A 19,781-nucleotide genomic window follows, 5' to 3' on the forward strand; every position below is an offset into this window, starting at 1 on the left:
TGCAGGGCGGGCTTAGTTTTGTTTCCTTTCAAATGTCAACTGCCTCTTTGCTTTCTGTGTTTTCTCAGCGGGCAAACCCGATTGACCCCTTTCCTGGCCTGAGTGGGGTGGGCACACCTCCAGCAGGCCTCTGCATTACGTGGCCTATTAGGGGGCAGCTCGTATCATGGCGAGACTGTGGCGTGTTCAGCTCTTTGGACCCAGCAGTGGCCCTTCAGGGAGCTGACTTACTTCCTTACTTCCTCCCTCCCTCCCTCTCTTCCTTCCATAACTCCTAGAGAATAATTTAACATAAGCAATTTTTTAAATACAAAGCTATACTGTCATGTTATTTTTAAGGCAAAATACTGGAAAACTCTAAATGTTTTACCAGAGGGCAGGGTTTGGTAAATTAGGTTGTATCAGTACAATTAATTACGCAGCCCTTTAAAGTAATTCAGACTCTGAAAACAAGAGAAAATCTCTGGACTTGTAGGTGTAGAAGGTAGAATACCAGCTTGTGTCCCTGTCTTTGCCTCAGCAAGGACCACAAGGCAGTGTGAAGAGTGGAAATAGTTGTGATGGGGTGGTGGCCTTATGCAGGAACTTGTTTGTTTCTAAGGAACCTCCTTCATTCTTCAGTCACATCTTTTCAATTAAAAAATTCCTGGAGCGGGTGTAGCCCAGGGTTGAGCTCCTGCTGCACATGTACGGGGTCCCATGTTCACACTCAGTACCTCCTTAAAAAAAAGCCTGCCTGTGTGTGGGTTCGTGCTCTGCCTAGGAGCCTGCTCATGTGCCAGTGGAGAAAACAGTAGAGGAGGTGGTGTTGTAGCTGGGGTGGCCGTGTAGGCTGAGGTTTCAGCTGTGCCTTTGGGTCTCAGCTAGCCAGGGTGGGGCGGTGGGGCATCCCAGGCATGCATTAAATTGGGGGGCCAGGACTGTCGGGAGGGGACGAGAGCCCGAGGGCTGGGTTTGTGGCTGGCTTATCACTTGTTAGCTGTGTGCCCTTGGGCGAGTTGTGTCACCTCTCCAGTCCTGTTCCTTTCTCTGAAAAAGAGGACGGAGAGCACCTTTGTCAGTTTATATACTCGCCTTGCTAAACAGTGGTGAGCCCCGGGCACACGAGCGCCCCACGGCCAGCTGCCACCGTCAGCTCACCCCAGCCTCGTCACGCCTGCCGAGGCGACAGGGCTGCCTGCACTCAGCGAGGGGCCGCTTCTTAACGTGGGGCCCCACTGTGGTCAGGAAGCCACCACCCTAATGACATTCTGGAAGGGCCCGAGAGGGAAGAGACGTGGCCGAGGTAGCCGCTCCCTGAGGTAGCATCTGAGGGGGAGTTTGATTCATACAGTCGTGCACACATCTGTGTTCTCAGCGGCACTGTCAGAAGCTCTCAAGTTGGGGGCAGTTAGTGGAAATCCAGGCCTGTCCTGAGTCACTTGGGATAGGCTGCAGAGAAGAGAGGCTGGCCAGGGAGGGCTCCCACTCTTGGGCTGTGCTACCCAACGTGGTGTCCCAGGGCAATCACTTGGAATGTGGACAGTGGGAACTGAGATGCACTAGAGGCTTAAGTGAGAAAAACAATGAAAATAAAGTAGCTCGTACTGAATTTATTTGATTACATGTTAAAATGATAATACTTTGATACCTTGGATTAAATACCTTATTAAAATTAATTTCTTCTTAAAATGTACATTTCTGTTGGAATGATGGAAAAGTTTTGGTAATGGATGGCAGTGATGGTAGTACAACATTGTGAGCATAAATTACCAGCCCTGAATCATAAAACCCAGTATGGCTAAAAGGGGACATTTTAGATTGTATATATGTTACTAGAATGAAAATTTTTAAAAAGGAAAAAAAAAAAGAACCAAAATCAGCCAAAGGGGTGCTGATGGAAAATACCAGAAATCTATTTGCTTTTATAAAGGGCATTTATTTGGGGTAGAAGCTTACAGTTACCAGGCCATAAAGCATAAGTTACTTCCCTCACCAAAGTCTGTTGGCACATGTTGGAGCCGACGTCTGCAAGGGCTCAGGCTTCCTGGGTTCCTCCCCTTCCAGGGCTCATTCCTCTCCGGGCTCACCTGCTCTCTTTGCTTCCATGTGTTTACTTCCCAGGCTTCAGCTCAGAACGCCATCCTCCTTGTCTGCAGTGCGCTTTCTCTGTGAGTCCCTGCCCATCAAGGGGGTGGGGACTCAGCATCCTACTGACGTGGCCCAATCAAAGCCCCAGTCATTATTTAATCACGTAAAAGTGAAACCTCTGAATCCAGTGCAGTCTAATATGCCCAGAGGAGCAGACCACTTTGCAAACAGAATCCAGTATCTATTTTTGGAATTCATAAATGATACCAAACTGCACCAGGCACCAACTCCCAAATCTCAGAGTTCAAATAAAACTGCCAGTGTCGAATGTCCAAAATATAATAATGATTTCACCCCCTTTTTACTGTTACTAGGCAAGTTAAGATTATACATTGAGGCTTGCATTTGTGCTTTCTGTTGGACAGCACTGCTCGCAAGGGTGGTGGCGATGGAGGTGAAGGTGACAGAATGTGTTGGTAGTTAGTACATAGGTGGGAGGGAACAGACGTTAATACTGCACCAGTCCCCAGGACCACGCTTGGACCTGAGTGGCGATATTCCATTTTATAGATGAAGAGACAGAGGGTCAGACAGGTTAAGAGACTTCCTTGGGATTACACAGGGGAGCAGAGCATGTCTGCCTCGGAAACCTGTGCTCTTTCCATGCCATTCTTGGGTCTCTGTGACGTAGTGAGGCTCCTTAAGAGGAGGGAGGGCTGAGTATGGAGCCATCTGTGCGAATCCAGGGGTTGGGAAAGTGTCAGGAAAACTTTTTGCTCAGGCTTGCCAAGCCCTTCATTTTGCATGTTCCCTTCTCTCCGACACTCGGTCAAGGCCGCAGCTGTGGCCCTCAGCTCCTGGCTGTCCCTCCCTTTCAGAGCCCTTGCCCGGCCAGCGAGGGTGGGCCTGTAAGCCCCCGCTGGCCCAGGTGGACAGAGCCTGTTGGGGAACCCAGCCTCTCGGCGCAGCAGAGAGCAAGGCAGGTTCCTACTCAGGTTCCAGCTTGGGGCTCCACTCAGGACGGCGGCAATCCTCGCGAGCACCCAGCTCCTTTGGGACTTGCTGGCGCTGGCTTTCAGTGTGGACTTAGGGAGTCATTCCTGGGTGCAGAAACAGCAGCAGTTTTCCCATGAAAGAGGAGGGGATGGGAGAGGGTCATCTCTAAGCTCCTCTGACATTCCTTTTTCTCCTTGCTTGGCCTTGTACATTTCACTTGTCTCATCCATGATTTTAATTTTAACTCCAAATTTATTTTTTTTACATTTGACTCAAGTAGTGATCACTGGAGGGTTTTTCTGCGAATGTAATCAAATTTTAATTTCACAGATCCTAAATCGTGAACATTCCTTGCACATTCAATGGTCCGACACTACCTACAATGCTTGTTTAATAGCAAAAAGATGTATGAAGGGAAGGGAAGGTGTTATATCTATAACATCTCAAATGGAAAGACTTTTTTAAAAGATGTATTTTATTTACCCCCCCCACCCACCCCCCATTGTTTGCGCTTGCTGTCTACTCTCTGTGTCTGTTTGTTGTGTGCTTATGATGTTCTTTTTAGGAAGCACCGGAAACTGAACCTGGGACCTCCCATGTGGGAGGGAGGTGCCCAAGGGCTTAAGCCACCTCCACTCCTTGTCTGTTTGTCTCTCGTTGTGCTTCCTTGTTGGGTCTCTTCATTGCATCATCTTGTTGTGTCAGCTTGCTGCATCAGCTCACCGTCTTGTTCGTCTTCTTTAGGAGGCACTGGGAACCAAACTTAGGACTTCCCCACCCTGTCACGTGGTAGGCAAGCACCCAACTGCTTGAGCCACATCTGCTTCCCAGTAGAAAGACTTTGATATTTAAAAATAGATTTCGAAAACATTTTGTAACCACTTGGTTTTTTCTTAGATGAGAAATTGCCATCTAAAAAGGAAAACAATGAAAAATGCCTTTCCAGAAAATGAACACATTATATAATTAAAAGATAGATAATGCATAAGAGCTCGAAGACAATACATGCATAATACTTAACCCTAAAGACACACAACTTACATATCTTGGTGGGCTTCATTCCACTTTTTCCCAGTCTTCCATTTATAGAGCTACAGTTCATTCTGAGCACATCATCGGGCATATTGCTGTCTTCTCTCAGTCTTATAACTTTTATCTCTTCCCAAGTCATTAAAAATTTTTGTACCCAGCCTTTTTATTGGCTGTGTAATGTCCCATCTTCTGGAAACAATCTTGTCATGCTTTCTCCCCTGTTGTTTGCAAATACTGTGGCATTGAACATATTTGAGTAAGTTAAAGCTTTTTTCCATGCGTCAGCTTCTTTCTTTATACTTTTTCAAAAGTGAGGTTAATGGGTCTCCTTCATAGAAGGTATGAATATTTGTAAGACCCTTTTAAGTTGTCAAGTCGATTTTCTAAAGGGCTCTTCCAGGATGCCCTTCCTTCAGGTATCCTTCAGGTTGCCTGGGAACAGGGGGTTGAAAATCTAAAAAAAACCAAACACTTCGGGTCTGGCCCTTCTCTTGCTTTGCTTTGTTGTATTTTTTCAGTTGCCCCCACCTCCATCCCTCCAGGATCTGAGCAGGTTCACACCGATTGCAATTGTGTTGGATTGTCCTGTGCCTTTGTCTCCTTTAATCTAGGTTCTCGGGGGTGGGAGTTGGCTGGTGATAAGGGGATGCATGGAAATATCTGGAGACAGTTTTGTCACAGCTGGTGGGGGACGTGCTGCTGGCACTGACTGGGCGGAGGTGCTACTGGAGGGGGACGTGCCCCCGGCACTGAATGCGCAGAGGTGCTGCTGGAGGGGGATGAGCCCCCGCACCGAGTGCGCAGAGGTGCTGCTGGAGGGGGACGAGCCCCCGGCACCGAGTGCGCAGAGGTGCTGCTGGAGGGGGACGAGCCCCCGGCACCGAGTGCGCAGAGGTGCTGCTGGAGGGGAACGAGCCCCCGGCACCGAGTGCGCAGAGGTGCTGCTGGAGGGGGACGAGCCCCCGGCACCGAATGCGCAGAGGTGCTGCTGGAGGGGGACGAGCCCCCGGCACCGAGTGCGCAGAGGTGCTGCTGGAGGGGGACGAGCCCCCGGCACTGAGTGCGCAGAGGTGCTGCTGGAGGGGGACGAGCCCCCGGCACTGAGTGCACAGAGGTGCTGCTGCGCCTCCTGCAGGGCACCGGCCCTGCCCCCGCACTGAGCCCCCTGCCCTCAAGGTGAGCCTTGGCCGGCCTGAGATGCCCTGGCCAGGCCGCCCTTTCACTTCTGTTCCTTTAATGACACTGACTTTTTAAAAAGGGTTTGTTTGACCTTGAGTATAGGAATTCTTGTGTGTGTTTTGTTCTGACCAGTGCTGATTCCCAAAGAAAAGCCCCCAATCACAGTTGTCGGCGACGTGGGAGGAAGGATCGCCATCATTGTGGTAGGTGCGCCTCTTCTGGCCTCAGTGCTCCTTTCACTGCTTGCTCTGATTTCCCCGCGGACTCACTTGTCATGCTGCACGAGTGAAGGGCCTTGGGCTAACGGAATGGCCAGGTGAGTCACACTGAAGTGGCGTGTTGTCCTGAATGCTTTCTTCGGTCCCAAACTCAAAAAATGCTGTCAGTTTATGGAGGGGGGGGCGGACTACTTAATTACATTATTATGTAGCTAATGTTATTTGTAATAATACAGGACAATTTTCTGATTAAAGTAGGGATAATAAAATCATGACCATTGGAAGTTTACTTCGTCTCATACTTTTTAAAACTAATGCATAAAAAGAGTATCTAAGACCTGTGTGTTTAAAGAATAATAATAAAATGAGCACATGGCCACCCCGCCATCTTCAGAACTGAGGCCTGCCAGATGCCCTTGGGCTCCTCAGGGCTCCCGCCAGCCCATCCTCCTCTCTCCCCCCAAGCTTGTCCCCGGCCCGAAGGTGGCTGCCCTCGCTTGCCTAGCGGCATGCCATGCGTGCCCCTGCCCCAGCACCGTGTTTCGTTCTGCGTGTTTCTGACCTTTATGGAAAGGAAGCCTCTGCATACTTGGAGGCTCTTTGGTTCAGGCTGTGGTGAGGTTTATCTGTGTTGTGACATGTCATTAGCTTTTCTTCTTCATGCTGTAGGGTTCCACGGCACAGCTGCGAGAGCAGATTTGTCTGTTCTCCAGGCATTGCACGTGCAGTTTCTTTGCTTTTTTCCAAATCAGCTTTGAGCTGCCTTGTCCTGTTTTCTGATGCAAATGCAAAAGTTTCTAGGTCCACAGGCGTGGAGTGGTTGGGACTGGAGGTGTGCACGTTGTCAGCTTTACCAGGCAGTGCAGATCGCCCCACGGCGGTTGTGCCAGCGGGTCCTCCACGTCCTCCCCGCTCCTCGGTGATTGTGTGTGCACCTTTTTTCAAGGCACACGATTTCCCACGTCACCCCGCAGGGTGATTGCTGTACAGCAGTTTATTGCTTAAGCAACACAATAGACAGTAACAAAAAGATGCTATGCATTTGGTAGCACCCCCCACCTTTCTATTGCAACTGCTTTTAAAAAAAAAACTTTTATGATATATTTATCTTCAAAAAAATACAATTTACAAAAATGATGGGAGTGGAGGAGTGGGGAGTGGGTTATATGGGAACCTTTTATGTTTTTTAATGTAATGTTCTTTGTGATCTCTTAACTTCAATTTTAAAAAGTGTAAAAAACCAAAAAAACTAAAACCACTCACCTTTTCGTTTTGAAGGAATTACAGATTCACAGGAAGTTAAACCCCCCCCCACACACACACACCCCACCAAAAACTGGACCACATACTCTCCACCCAGCTTCCCCAGTGTCCCATCACTAACCTGTTCTCCCTCTCTATAAGTTTGGTTATTTTCAAGAATGTTTATAGGGGAATGGATGTGGCTCAAACAGCTGAGCTCCTGCCTCCCACATGGGAAGTCCCTGGTTTGGTTCCTGGTGCCTCCTGAAAAAAACAAAAACATCAAACAAACAAATGAAAAAAATAACTCAGAGAAGCCAGTGTGTTCAGTGGTTGAGCACCGGCTTCCCACACATGCGGTTCCAGGTTTAATCCCCGGCCCTGCTACCTCAAAAAAAAAAAAAATGTTTCAGGTGGAATATCCAGTATTTAACCTTTTGAGATAGACTTTTCTCACTCAGCCCGTCTCCACGGATGCATCCATGTCCGTTCGCCGTTTGTGCCTTTTTGTTGCCGAGTCCTCTTCCACGGTATGGATGGCCACAGTGTGTTTGGCGCCTCACCTGTTACAGGGCATTTGGCCTGGTCCAGTGGGACCATGACAAACACAGCTGCTGTGAACTTTCCTGAGGAGACATAAGTTTTCATTTCTCTGAAGTAAAGGCCCAGGAGGACAGTTGCTGGATCATGTGGTAGTTGCATGTTTAGTTTTTTAAGAAACTGCCAAGGTGTTTTCCAGAGTGGCTCTACCGTTTTACCAGCAGCACTTTTAAAGTTATGCATACATTTGGTCATAGTAACATCAGTATACAGTTGGAAGGAATAATAGTTAGATGAATATGTGAATCTTTATCAACTCTGGACAGTGCTTGACACAGTAATGGGTTTGTAAAATCACTCTGGTAGCCTGGGAATCTGAGTCACAGGTCGGATACTACTGGACTGGAAATTTTATTAAAAATTGTAATCATTGTTTTTCCCATTGTAAAAATGCAATGCTCAGTAGAAGAAGTTTAAAAAATAAGGAAAACAGCAAGAAGATGGGAAAGAACCACCCATTAGTTCCATTAAGCAGTGCCAAAAGCACCTTGTAATATTTTTTCTATGCGTTTAAAAAGAAATCCCTTCAGCAGACCCGTAAGGCGCATCTCCACTGTGCCACCCTGCCCTGGACAGCGGTTACCCAGCTGGAAGCAGTGCTTCTCCCCAGAGAGCCTAGAGCATGGCGGGGCGATGGTGCGGGCTCCCAGTCACAGCAGGCTGAGAGGCTTGCCTTGGAGGGCTCGAGGGCTGGGCAGCGCCGCACAGGCCAGACCCGGCAGTGTGCAGCCAGCGGGGCGAAAGCCGACCCCGCACCCAGCCAGGGCCGGCTCAGTGAAAGTAGTCGGACCCCTTCTCTATCCTGGTTGTCTGAACGCATCTTCGCAAGAGTGTTCACGTACCTTTTGCTCAATCTGCAACTTGACAGGATGACATTATCGATGACGTTGACAGCTTTCTTGCTGCAGCAGAGACCCTGAAGGAAAGAGGCGCCTATAAGATCTTCGTGATGGCCACTCACGGCCTGTTGTCCTCGGACGCGCCCCGGCTGATTGAAGAGTCTGCCATCGACGAGGTGAGTGCCTTTGCCATGCCTTGAGCCTCCTTACAGAGAGCTGTGCGAGCGCAAGCGACGCTGCAGTGGAGAGGGAATCCAGCATGTGGGCTCTTTCGGTGTGTTCACCTCTCTCTTTTGCCCAGAGTGGTAGTTCACAGCTCCAAGCACTCTGGCCGTGCTTTGCACACGCTGTCACTGAGCTCCCGTGGCCCAGGAGGCTCACGCCGTTCCCCCTTTGATGGCTGTGAAGACCTCGTGTTTCAGAAAGACTCAGGAACTTAGGTTAGACGGCAACTAGGTCATGTATTCAGTTCAAACCTTTGGTTGCCTGATGCCAGAGCTCCAGCTCTTTCCATGCCATGCACGTCCACAGTGAGAGATTGGAAGAGGGTGGCAAATGAGACAATGTTTCTCAGCTACCTATAGTTCCCTAGTGCTCCCTGAGAGGGCCGGTCCAAAGAATAGCTTAAAGCAAATGCAAGTTTCACTTGCCCCTGCTTTGCCTGCCCACTCATTCCAGAGGCCGGCCAGGTAGTCCTGGGATTCCTTGTGTAAGTTACATTTTCCCTATCTTTTAAAAATAGAGGTAGCTGACCCCTGTATTCAGATCCCCTTAGTTTTCCCAAGTCTCACATCGGTATTTTGTAACGTTCAATCTCCTTGATGCTGTTCCTCTGTTTATCATCTTTGATGGGTAGAAGGTGCTTTGGCACAAACACAGGCAGATTGGCATGGCTCCGATAAATCCAGCCTTCTCCCTCAACTGGGCAAACCTGGCTAAGGACCAGGAGTGCTGCTAAAAGCATGGAGATGGTCAGGGCACTGTGACAAAATTCATACCTTAAATGCAGCGGGAAGGGGAGCAGGTGTAGCTCGGTGGTTGAACGCCTGCTTCCCATGTGTGAGGTCCCGGGTTCAATCCCTGGTGCCACCTAAAAAAAACGTAGTGGGAAGACTTCAGATCAGGACACCCTCCCATCAGTCTGTCTGCCCTTCACCGGACAGATTTCCTGTAGGCGTAGCCATCTGCCGCGCAGGTATGGGCAGACTGGAGAGCCGTCGGCAGGGGCGCAGACCTGGTTCACACCGAGCCTGGCAGTGGGCCCTTCACTCGGTCAGAAACGGAGAGGTAAAGCGCGATCACTATGTGCCTTCTGTTTAGGAAGCTACGATTTTTTAATAAACTTACAAACAAATCAGTTACACAGCAGAGGATCAAGTTAGGACCAATGTAAAAGTAATGGCCGAATTGACAAGCAAGGAAATGGAAGGTGGGAAGAGAGAGGGAGCAGTGCCAGTATCCTCGTCTACCAAAGCAGGGAGCCAGGAGCTAGTGCTTGGGGTGGAGAAATGAGGAAATGGGGGGTGGCTTTTGTTTTGTTTTATAGTTCAATGAAATGTCCAGAACAGGCCAGTCCATTGAGACCAAATGCAGATTAGCGGTGGGTGGCCAGGGGCTGCAGGTGGATATGGAGCTTCTTTTTGAATTAAGAAAATGTTCTAAAACTGAACGTAGCAAGGCTCACATGGCCTCTGAGTATATTAAAAACCATTGAATTATACACTTAGAATGAGTGAATTTTGTGGTATGTGAATTCTAGTTCAAGAAAGCTGTCGTTTAAAAATAACGTGGTTAAAGGAAATCTGGACAGTTCCTTCCTAGTGGTGGCTCTATAGTGAGGCTCTGATCCCCCCCGGCCCCCGGCCCCTGCCCGTGTGCAGGTGGGAGGCCGTGGTCGCACGTGGAGCACAGCGGGCCCGGGCCGGGGGCCCCGCCACGTCACGCCTGCAGGGATAGGGCCTCTGGGGTTGTGCCCTCAGTTCCTTTGTGTTCGGTGCCAGTGGAAAGACAGGGTTTTATTTTGAAAACGGTTCTCTTTCTTATAGGTCGTGTTTCTATTTTTGCCTTGGTTGCCAGGAAGATTTTTTTTGTTTTTTGTTTTTTAATTGAGTTACAATAATTTCATTAGGTTTTCATGTCCCTAGTACTTGTTATGGATCATTTCTGATAGTCCATTTCTGTTTTTGCAATCTCATTGTTAGGTGCTTTTTAAAATTATAATTCTAAGCTGTCTTGAATCCCGTTATAAATAATAGTAAAAAAATTTATTCCCATTTTTCAGTTTTATTTTTAAGACAACTGTGTGTTTTTATTTTCTATTCTTAGTTGTTGAAAAGACCTTGTTTCTCCCTTTTTAAAAATTTTATCAAATCTTCATTTCTTTTACGGCAGCTTTTCTGAGGTATAATTCATACGTCATACAGTTCTTTCATGTGAAATATTAAATTCAGTGGGTTTTAATAGATTCATAAAATTGTATAACCATCACCCCAGTCACTTCTAGAACATTTTCAGTTCCCACAAAAGAATCCCCATCCCCATTAGCAGTCTCTCCCTCTTTTACCTCAATACCCCAGCCCTAGATGGTCATGCCAATTCTGGACATTTCATGTAGTTGGAATCATATAATATGTGGTCTTTTGTGTCTGGTTTCTTTTACTTAGCAAACTGTTCTCAAGGTTTTATAGTACATATCAGAACTTCATTCCTTTGTGTGGCTGAAGAAGATCCCAGCGTCTGGATCGACCACACCCTGTTTATCCATTCATGAATGGATGGACATTTGGGTTGTTTCACTTTGGGATTATGTAGAATAATCCTGCTGCGAACATTCACGTACAAGTTTTTATGGGGATGTGTAACTTCTTTTCTCTTAAATATTTACCTTGGAGTGGAATTGCTGAGTCAAAGGGTTATTCTGTATTTAAACTTAGGAGGAACTGCCACATGGCCTTTTTAAGCCGGCCACACCAATTTACATTCCCAGCAGCAGTGAAGGAGGGTGCCCCTTTACTCCATGTCCTCGCCAACACTTGTTACAATCTGACCTTTTGGCTGTAGCCATCGTAGTGGGTGTTGTGAGAGAAGAACCGCAGGCAGCATTCGCGGGGCTGTAAACACTGCTGGAGGCATGGGGAGCCCTGTCCTGCCAGCGCGACACTCAGAGGTTCGGGCACGTGTCGCTGCGCAGGGGTAGCCGGGAGGCTGCTGGCTCTCTGACGTTCGTGGTTTTTCCCCTCCTTGGTCCACAGGTGGTGGTTACCAACACAATTCCACATGAAGTCCAGAAACTCCAGTGCCCCAAAATTAAAACTGTGGACATCAGCATGATCCTTTCAGAAGCCATCCGCCGGATTCACAATGGGGAGTCCATGTCCTACCTTTTCAGAAACATAGGCTTAGACGACTGAGCAGCTTTCCCCTTTCACAACTCCTGAGGACCAAACTGGAAATGTGCGCAGTGAACACTGTGACAGATCAAGCTCGGTGTTCAGGACGTCATAGGAGCCATTTGTGTTTTGTTTTGTTTTGTTTTCCCCCTAGGTACCCTTCCTCCTTGTTAATTCCGATGAAGGTAGACCAACTTTTTAAGTGGGTTTGAGTGCTTGTGAATTTTGGGGACAATTTTTATAAAAGTAAATCTTTATTCTCCTCTTAAAAAAATAAGTTAAGACCTGATTGTGTTTAGTTTAACTATTTAAATAATGCCACTTGGAATCAGATTTTTGAGCTCACCAACAGCCTTTTTCCAAAGTTGCTTGAGCCCCAGTGCTTAAAAAAAGTTAATAAAAGAAAACGATCCACCGAATGGTACCTGCAATTGAAAAGCCAAAAAGATTATACTGTTGAATGCAGTGACTGACATTTTTAGAAATGCTTTTATAGACAAGCATATGAAATGTGATCATATTTATTTTCTGCAGCAAAAGGAATAAAAACTTGTGTGTGCGTGTTTTTTTAACTTTGTGTTTGGCAGTTTTATAACCAAAATAAAATGAACGCTGAATTTAACATGCCATGGATGTTGAAATGTTCGGCAGCTCGCTGAGTTTTCTCTTCCACAACTTTTGAGGGGTGTCGTAGATCTTTGCCTCCTCGGGATGTAATATTCCCTGTCACGGCTGTTTGTCAGAGACCTGGACATGGACGACGTGTAGCACCTTGACTAAGGTAGGAGAGGAGTTTGAATCCCAGGATAAGGGGACCAAGGGGATAGCAGGTCCCGAGCTGGTGCAGGAGCCGGACGGCTGCCTCTTGGCCGAGCTCTGTTCTCTGCTTCCTGTTCAGCAGGTCAGCCTTTCTCCAAGCAAAACATGTCGGTGCATTTCTAGGGGCGTTAGGTGCTAGAGGGGAGTCCTCCAGGCCATGCCACGTGAGCCTTGCCCATGTTGGGGCTCGAGTGTTGCCTGTGGGTTTTTTCTATCTGACCAGGCTCCCAGGGTTGTGCCAGAAGTTGTACCATTATGCTGTGCCACTACAGTCACGTGACGGTCCCCTCCAATTCAGGGAGAAAAAAATTTGCTTTCTAACAAATAGATTATTGTTCTCCCCCTTCTCCCTCCAAAAAAAAACCCACAAAAAAACCTTAAACCTTTGCTTTCAGCCTATTTATCTGAAATAAAATAGCAGTAGATTTAGCACAAAAATGTAGAAGAGTCATTTATTGTTTGCTGTATCAGGGTGTTTTGGTGCTCCAAGGACAGCAGCAGGGCTGTGGGATCCTTGGCCCTTGGGTAGGTCTGGGAGTTAAGGGAATGCAGGGGCACTGAGGGCTCTCCTTCCAGAAGCTGCTTTTCAGTAGTTAATGATCACCTGCATAACCCTTCTGTGCACACTGTGTCCAGCAGTGCCCATGATCTGGTGTCGGTGCTGGGAAGGGCTATAGGACATCAGCCCATCTCCCCTCCAGTCCTCCTGCCACATTTTACTTTTGAGGAAATGGAGGTCAGAGAAAAGTGTTTCCCACCCCGAAGCTTTCAAAACCAAGTAATGCTAGAGCCATTTCCTTTGAAACAGTGTCCTTGGTTTTTGAGAACCTGTGTTTGGAAATGGAACTTCACAAACAGGCTTCTGTGGCTGACATGACTTTGCTAAGTAGCAGGTTATCCTCCTCCCACCAGTTGCCACATTTGAAAGAATGGCTTGAGGAACAAGGCGTCCCAGCAAGTGGACAGCCAGGCTGTGCCTACTGCTACCTGCACATTCATTCTGTACAAGAAGCTGAAGAAGCTTCAGCATCCTATCTTGCATCTCCACTCTTGGCCATGTTTGTCTTCCCATCTTCTGCCCCTTCTGATGCTGTCTTTTATTTTCCCCCTCTTGATGCAAGCTAAACGCTTACTTATACTGATGACAATTTATGAAGTCACTGTGTCATTAAGCTTTAAAACAAATGCAAAGCACTTTCTGAGCAGCCTTGGAGCACTTCTGTTCATGTAGCTCTTGGCGTTGGCCCAGTGGTCCTTCCCCATTGCTTTGGTGAATGAAAATGTTCCTTCTCTGGCAAGGGTTAAATGGGTTCTGCTGTAGAATGCATTTGAGAGAAGATGGAGCTCTGAGCTCATTCCATCAATGTTCCCTCTGAGAAACCATCTTTTATAAAGAAAAGTCAAATTTACAGAAGAGAAGTGAACAAGGGAAGATGTATCATCCTCTGCATAGGATCCTTCAAGTTCCCGGATACTTGAATGTGTGCACCAGGCTAGCCCTGGAGGGATGTGAAGAGAACACCTGAAAGAACCCACCACCTGGTGGGGAGTAGGGACCCAGGTGCCCAGCAGTCAACAAGTCTAAGCAGAGAGCTGTGGGGCACAGCCAAGGAGCAGCTCTTCTTATGGGCATCAGGAAAGATAGAGAAGGTGACATGCCTGTGAAGAAGATGAGCTTGACCTTGAAGAAAGAATGTGATTTTGGTAATGGGTGGGGAAGGCTGGGGTTATTAACCAGAAACATTTGCACAAGCAGAAGCCCAGAGACATGAGGGTGCCTGGTGTGTGGAGTGTCACGTCACAGCCTGCTGGGGCTGGAAAAAGGGCGATGAAGCAGGGATGGTGGGTGGGAGCCGAGAGATAGGGGTCCTCTAAGGGCAAGTGTAGGAGGTTGGGTGTGGTTCTGTGCGGTGGGGAGTCCTGAGGGGTTCTTGGGTCCATAGAATATAATGAAATGGAAGTCCCCTTTCTACCCAAGCCCTTTAGCCTCTCAGTTCCCTTTCCATAGTTCTTTGTGGATTGCAGGCTTTTCTCTCCGCCAGAGGCAGCCTTCTTTACCCTCTAAACTGTTGTCTCCACTTCATGGCCAGAGACATGCGGACTTCAACCCAGAATTTCTGTAATAGAAAAAAATGCTATTAGTTTCCAATTTTGTTTGTGATACCACCCTTGACAAATGTGGATTAGAACAATGCTCTCAAGAATTAAGAACACAGGATTAAAAGAAAAAAAAACAGGATAGTGTCACTGGGGTGGGAGTAGGGAACACAACTAAATGGATGAATGGAAAAGCACATGGGAATTCAGCCACTGTGCTGTGCCAGGCACTGGCGAGCAGTTGGTTCTTATCCTCCCTCATCTACAAGGCCTCGCCACTGCCACTGAGCTGGGGTTCACAGGAAAGCTTCCCACTTCCCAACCAAGTACTCTTTCCCGTCGTTTCAAGCATATCCTGACTAAATCCTCCCAACCCCTTGGCATGGAGCATATGGCAGAGCTGGTTGAGTACGCAGACATTTATTAGAGACTTTGGCTTGACTCTTTAGCCTTAACTCAGGTGGGTGGAGAATGTGATTTCCAGAATTGTCACATAATATTTTAGATGTCCAGTTTTCAACAAAATTATGAGGTGAAGTAATGGCCCATATCTAGGGGAAAAGAAACTTTCTGAGGAAGCCTAGATGTTGGACTTACTAGACAAAAATTTAAGCTGTTTTAAATATGCTTGAAGTGTTAAAGGAAACCATGAGAGCAATGCTTCACCTAAAAGAATATCAATAAAGGGAAATTATTTTTAAAAGGAATCAAATTCTGGAGTTGAAAATATAACTGACGAAAAACTTACTAGAGGAATTTCAGCAGCAGGTTTGAGCAAGCAGAAGAGAGAATCAATGAACTTGAAGAGAGGCCAATGGAAATTATCCAGACTGAAGATCTGAAAGGAAAAAAAAAAAAAAATGAAGAAAGAAAAACCAGACTCCAAGACCTGTGGGATGCCATCAAGTGTTCCAACATAGTCCCAGAAAGAGAAGAGAGAAATGTGGATATTTGAACAAATAATGAGTGAACACTTACCAAATTTGATGAAAGACATAAACTACATGTACAAGAAGCTCGGTGAACTCCAAGTAGGATAAACTGAAGTATATCTGTACCGAGGCACATTATAGTCAGACTGTCCAGAGACAGTCCTGAAGCAACAAGAGAAAAGTGAGAAATGACTCATCTCATGTGAGAGATCCTAAACTAGATCAACAACTCAATTCTCCTCAGAAACCATGGAGGCCAGAAGACAATAAGATGACATATTCAAAGGGCTGAAAGAAAAACTGTCAACCAAGAATCTATATCGAGCCAAACTATCTTTCAAAAATGAAGGAGAAATAAAGACATTTCCTCATTTAAAAAACAAAACAAACTATTTCATTGCTAGTAGACCTGCCCTACAAGAAATGGTAAAGGAAGTCCTTTAGGATGAAATGAAAAAACACTAAAGAGCAGGTATAGCTCAGTGGTTGAGCACCTGGTTCCCATGTAGGAGGTCCTGGGTTCAAGCCCCAGTGCCTGCTAAAAAAACAAGAATACTAGATAGTAACTAATTTTCACATGAAGAAATAAACACCGGTAAAGGTCACTACATAAATACATAAGTATTACTGTTTTGTTACTGTTATTTGTACCTACTCTTATATTCTATATGATTTAAAAGGCAAACACATAAAACAATTTTAAATATGTTAATGAGGGAAATGGACTTGGCCCAGTGGTTAGGGCGTTCGCCTACCACATGGGAGGTCCGCAGTTCAAACCCCGGGCCTCCTTGACCCGTGTGCAGCTGGCCCATGCGCAGTGCTGATGCGCGCAAGGAGTGCCCTGCCACGCAGGGGTGTCCCCTGCGTAGAGGAGCCCCACGCGCAAGGAGTGCGCCCCATAAGGAGAGCTGCCCAGTGCAGAAGAAAGTGCAGCCTGCCCAGGAATGGCACCACACACACAGAGAGCTGGCACAACAAGATGATACAGCAAAAAGAGACACGGATTCCCGTGCTGCTGACAACAACAGAAAGAGGAACACACAGTAAATGGACACAGAGAACAGACAACTGGGGTGGGACTGGGGGGCAGGGGGGAGAAATAAATATTTTTTTAAAAATAGGTTAATGAGCACACAATGTATTTGTACTATAACATTGTGGGGGTGAAGCTATATAAAAAGATTTTTTGTATATGTTTGAAAACAAATTTGTTTTAATTTGAATTAGATCGTTACAAATTAAGGTATTAACTGTTATTCTCAGGACAACCATTAAGAAAACAACTAAAAATTATATAGGAAAAGAAATGAGAAGGGAATGAAAATAGGTGGTACTCTAGAAAATAATCTAACATAAAAGAAGATAGTAATGGATGAAATGAAGAATTTTAAAAGATAGGACATCTAGAAAACAGTAAAATGGCAGAAGTCCTTCCTTACTGGTAATTACGTAGTAAATAAGTTAAATTCTCCAAAGGCAGATTGGCACAATGAATTAACACACACCCGAACACACACACCATGATGCAAGTATATGCTGCTACAAGAGATTTACTTTAGATCCAAAGACCCATGCAGATTGAATATGAAAGGAGGGGTAAAGGTAGCCCATGCGAGGTAAAGAGAGCTGAAGTACCCAAAAGAAAGCACCAGCTATACGACCATCAGACAAAATACCACGGAAATCGCTACAAAAGACAGGGACGCTATATAAAGATAAAACTGTCAATTCATCAAGAAGACAAAGAGCAGACATCATGTAAAATCAATAAGCAGCCGGTGAGTGCCGCTGGCCCGCAAGTGCTGCAGAGAGCCAACTCAGCGAGGTGACGCAACGAAAAGGGAGACAAGTGAAGAAAAAAAAACTATAGAAGAGTGTGCAGCGAATGGACACAGAGAGCAGACAACAAGCAAGCCGCAAGGAGGGGGCAAATAAAAATAAATACAGAAGAACACACAGGGAATGGACACAGAGTAGACAGCAAGCAAGCCGTAGTGGGGTGGGGTGGGGGGGATTAAATTTTAAAAATCAATGAGCAAACCATGAGCCGACAATGAGCAAACACAAGCAGGGAGTCAATGTGGCTTAAGCAGCTCAGCACCTGCCTCCCACACGGGAGGTCCTGGGTTTGGTTCCTGGTACCCCTAAAGAAAAAAAAAAGACAACAAGCAGACAATGAGCAAAACAATGGGCAAAAAAAACCGCGCAGACAAGGAGTGCAAATAATGAGCAAAACAGACAAGGGAGGTATCTAAAGGAGGAAGTATATAAAGTCTTAAAAAAGGCTTGATACGACAAAGTGTGGAAAAGGGTAGAGTTGATGGTAACACATTGTGAGTATAACACAGCTTGTTTATAAATGCGATTGTGGCTGAAAGGGGTAGTCTAGGAACATAAATGTCAATTGAAAGAAAGCTAGAGAATAGGGACTAAACAGTGAACCTGGAGGGGACGAGGATTGTGGTTAATGTACAAATGTAAGATTGTTGTTCTATGGATCAGAACAAACGTGCATCACTATTGCAAGGCGGTAAGAATATAGTGATGCATGTAATTTATGTTGTAATTTATGGACTATAGTTAGTATTGTAATATTCTTGCATCAATGTCAAAGAAGGTACTATAGCAACACTGAGATTCAACAATAAGGGGACGTGATAGCCAAAGGGGTGCTGATGCCAAATACCAGAAACCTGTTGGCTTTTATAAAGGGCATTTATTTGGGAAGAAGCTTAGTTACTAGGCCATAAAGCATACATTACTTCCCTCCCCAAAATCTTTTGCCACGTGTTGGAGCAAGATGGCTGCCGACGTCTGCCAAGGATTCAGGCTTCTTGAGTTCCTTCTTCCCAGGGCTTGTCTCTCTCCAGGCTCAGCTGCTCTGCTCTCTCCACAAGGCCAGCTGTAGACTATCAGGCAAATGGCTCCTCTCTCTCCCCGGGGCTTCTGCCGTTTCTAAGGAGCCGCCTCTATTCCTCTGTGTTCTTCTGTGTGTTCCCTTCCCGGGCTCCAGCTCAAAACTCCCAACTCTGTCCTTTTCCATGTCTTTTCTCTGTGAGTCCCCACCCACCAAGGGCTGGGGACTCAATGCCCTACTGACATGGCCCAGTCAAAGTCCTGAACATAATTGAGTCAATTAAAAGCGATACCTCCGACAGACGTGTTTACACACATAACCCAATAACTGTTTTTGCATTTCATAATGTGAAACTGCTTCAGGGGGTATGGGAGTTTTTCTTTTGGACTAAGAAAAACGTTCAAAAATTTACTAAGGTGATGACTGCACAAGTCTATGCTGAAAGTGAGAGCCACTGCGTGTGCCCCGGGATAGGATGTACAAAGCACGCGGCTGTACGACACAGTGCGCCCTGTGGTGGAGGAGGGACGGTTAACGGGACAAGCATGAGAGTGCTCTCTCATGAACTACAACAAACGGACAATACTAACACCTAGTGTTAATAATAGGGGGCACTCAGCTAACATGGAGTTGAAGAAGGTCAGCCACCACAACATGGAGCCTAGAGTGTCTACAACTAGAAGCGGGAAGAGTGCATCCAGTACCCATGTGCAATCTAAGCCCTCACTTGACATAGGTGTGCAATGGACACAACCAATCCAATGTCCACAGAGAAAATGTGGAACGGGTGTGGGAACGGTAGCCATGGGGGCTGCTGGGTGTGGGGAACGGGAGGAAGAGATGAGATGTGGAGGTGTTTTCGGGACGTGGAGTTGTCCTGGATAGTGCTTCACGGACAATTACGGGACACTGTAGATCCCCCCAGGGCCCACTGGATGGAACGTGAGAGAGTCTGGGCTATGATGTGGACCATTGACTATGGGGTGCAGTGATGCTCAGAGATGAACTTACCAGGTGCAATGGATGTGTCATGATGATGGGAGAGACTGTTGCTGTGGGGGGAATGGGGGGCGGGGGCGGTGGGGTTGAATGGGACCTCATATATATATTTTTTAATGTAATTAAAAATAATAGTAATAAATAAATATTTTAAAAAATTAAAAAAATAATAATAGGGGGCATATGGAGAAAATATCCCAAGTGCATGCCGTGGGCCATAGTTAGTGGCAATAGTCTGATCATGCTCTTTCATAATCTGTAACAAATGATCCACAACAATGTAAGGTGTTGGAGGGGTGGTGATGTGTGGGAATTCTGCACATCATGCACGATGGCTTTGTGTGTGTGTGTGTGTACATATTTAAAGGGCAGGTTTGAGAGCTCTCAGATTTGGGTTCAAACCCCTTCTCTGCCTCTTACTTTGTGACCTTGACAAGTTACTTAATTTCTCTGTGCCTCACTTTTCTCACCCACCCAAGAGCTGAGAGGATTGAAGGAAGGCCGAGCCT

General features: G+C 46.5%; 1 protein-coding gene and 1 non-coding gene across 4 annotated transcripts in view; both read left to right on the forward strand.

Annotated features, from left to right (window-relative positions):
- Nucleotides 1-12,187, forward strand: part of PRPSAP2 (phosphoribosyl pyrophosphate synthetase associated protein 2) — a 46,776-nt gene extending 34,589 nt beyond the window's left edge. For all 3 annotated transcript variants that reach the window (XM_058283361.2, XM_058283362.2, XM_058283363.1), the window contains 3 exons: nt 5,410-5,480; nt 8,206-8,352; nt 11,428-12,187. In XM_058283361.2, coding sequence (XP_058139344.1) covers nt 5,410-5,480; nt 8,206-8,352; nt 11,428-11,586 — 377 coding nt within the window. In that variant the 3' untranslated portion in view covers nt 11,587-12,187. The remainder of the gene's footprint in view (nt 1-5,409; nt 5,481-8,205; nt 8,353-11,427) is intronic.
- Nucleotides 12,188-15,881: 3,694 nt separating this feature from the next.
- Nucleotides 15,882-15,953, forward strand: TRNAG-CCC (transfer RNA glycine (anticodon CCC)). The gene has a single exon. It is a non-coding gene; the product is annotated as a tRNA-Gly (tRNA).
- The last annotated feature ends 3,828 nt before the right edge of the window (nt 15,954-19,781 follow it).

This window comes from Dasypus novemcinctus, chromosome 21, assembly GCF_030445035.2.
Source record: "Dasypus novemcinctus isolate mDasNov1 chromosome 21, mDasNov1.1.hap2, whole genome shotgun sequence".
Classification (NCBI taxonomy): domain Eukaryota; kingdom Metazoa; phylum Chordata; class Mammalia; order Cingulata; family Dasypodidae; genus Dasypus; species Dasypus novemcinctus.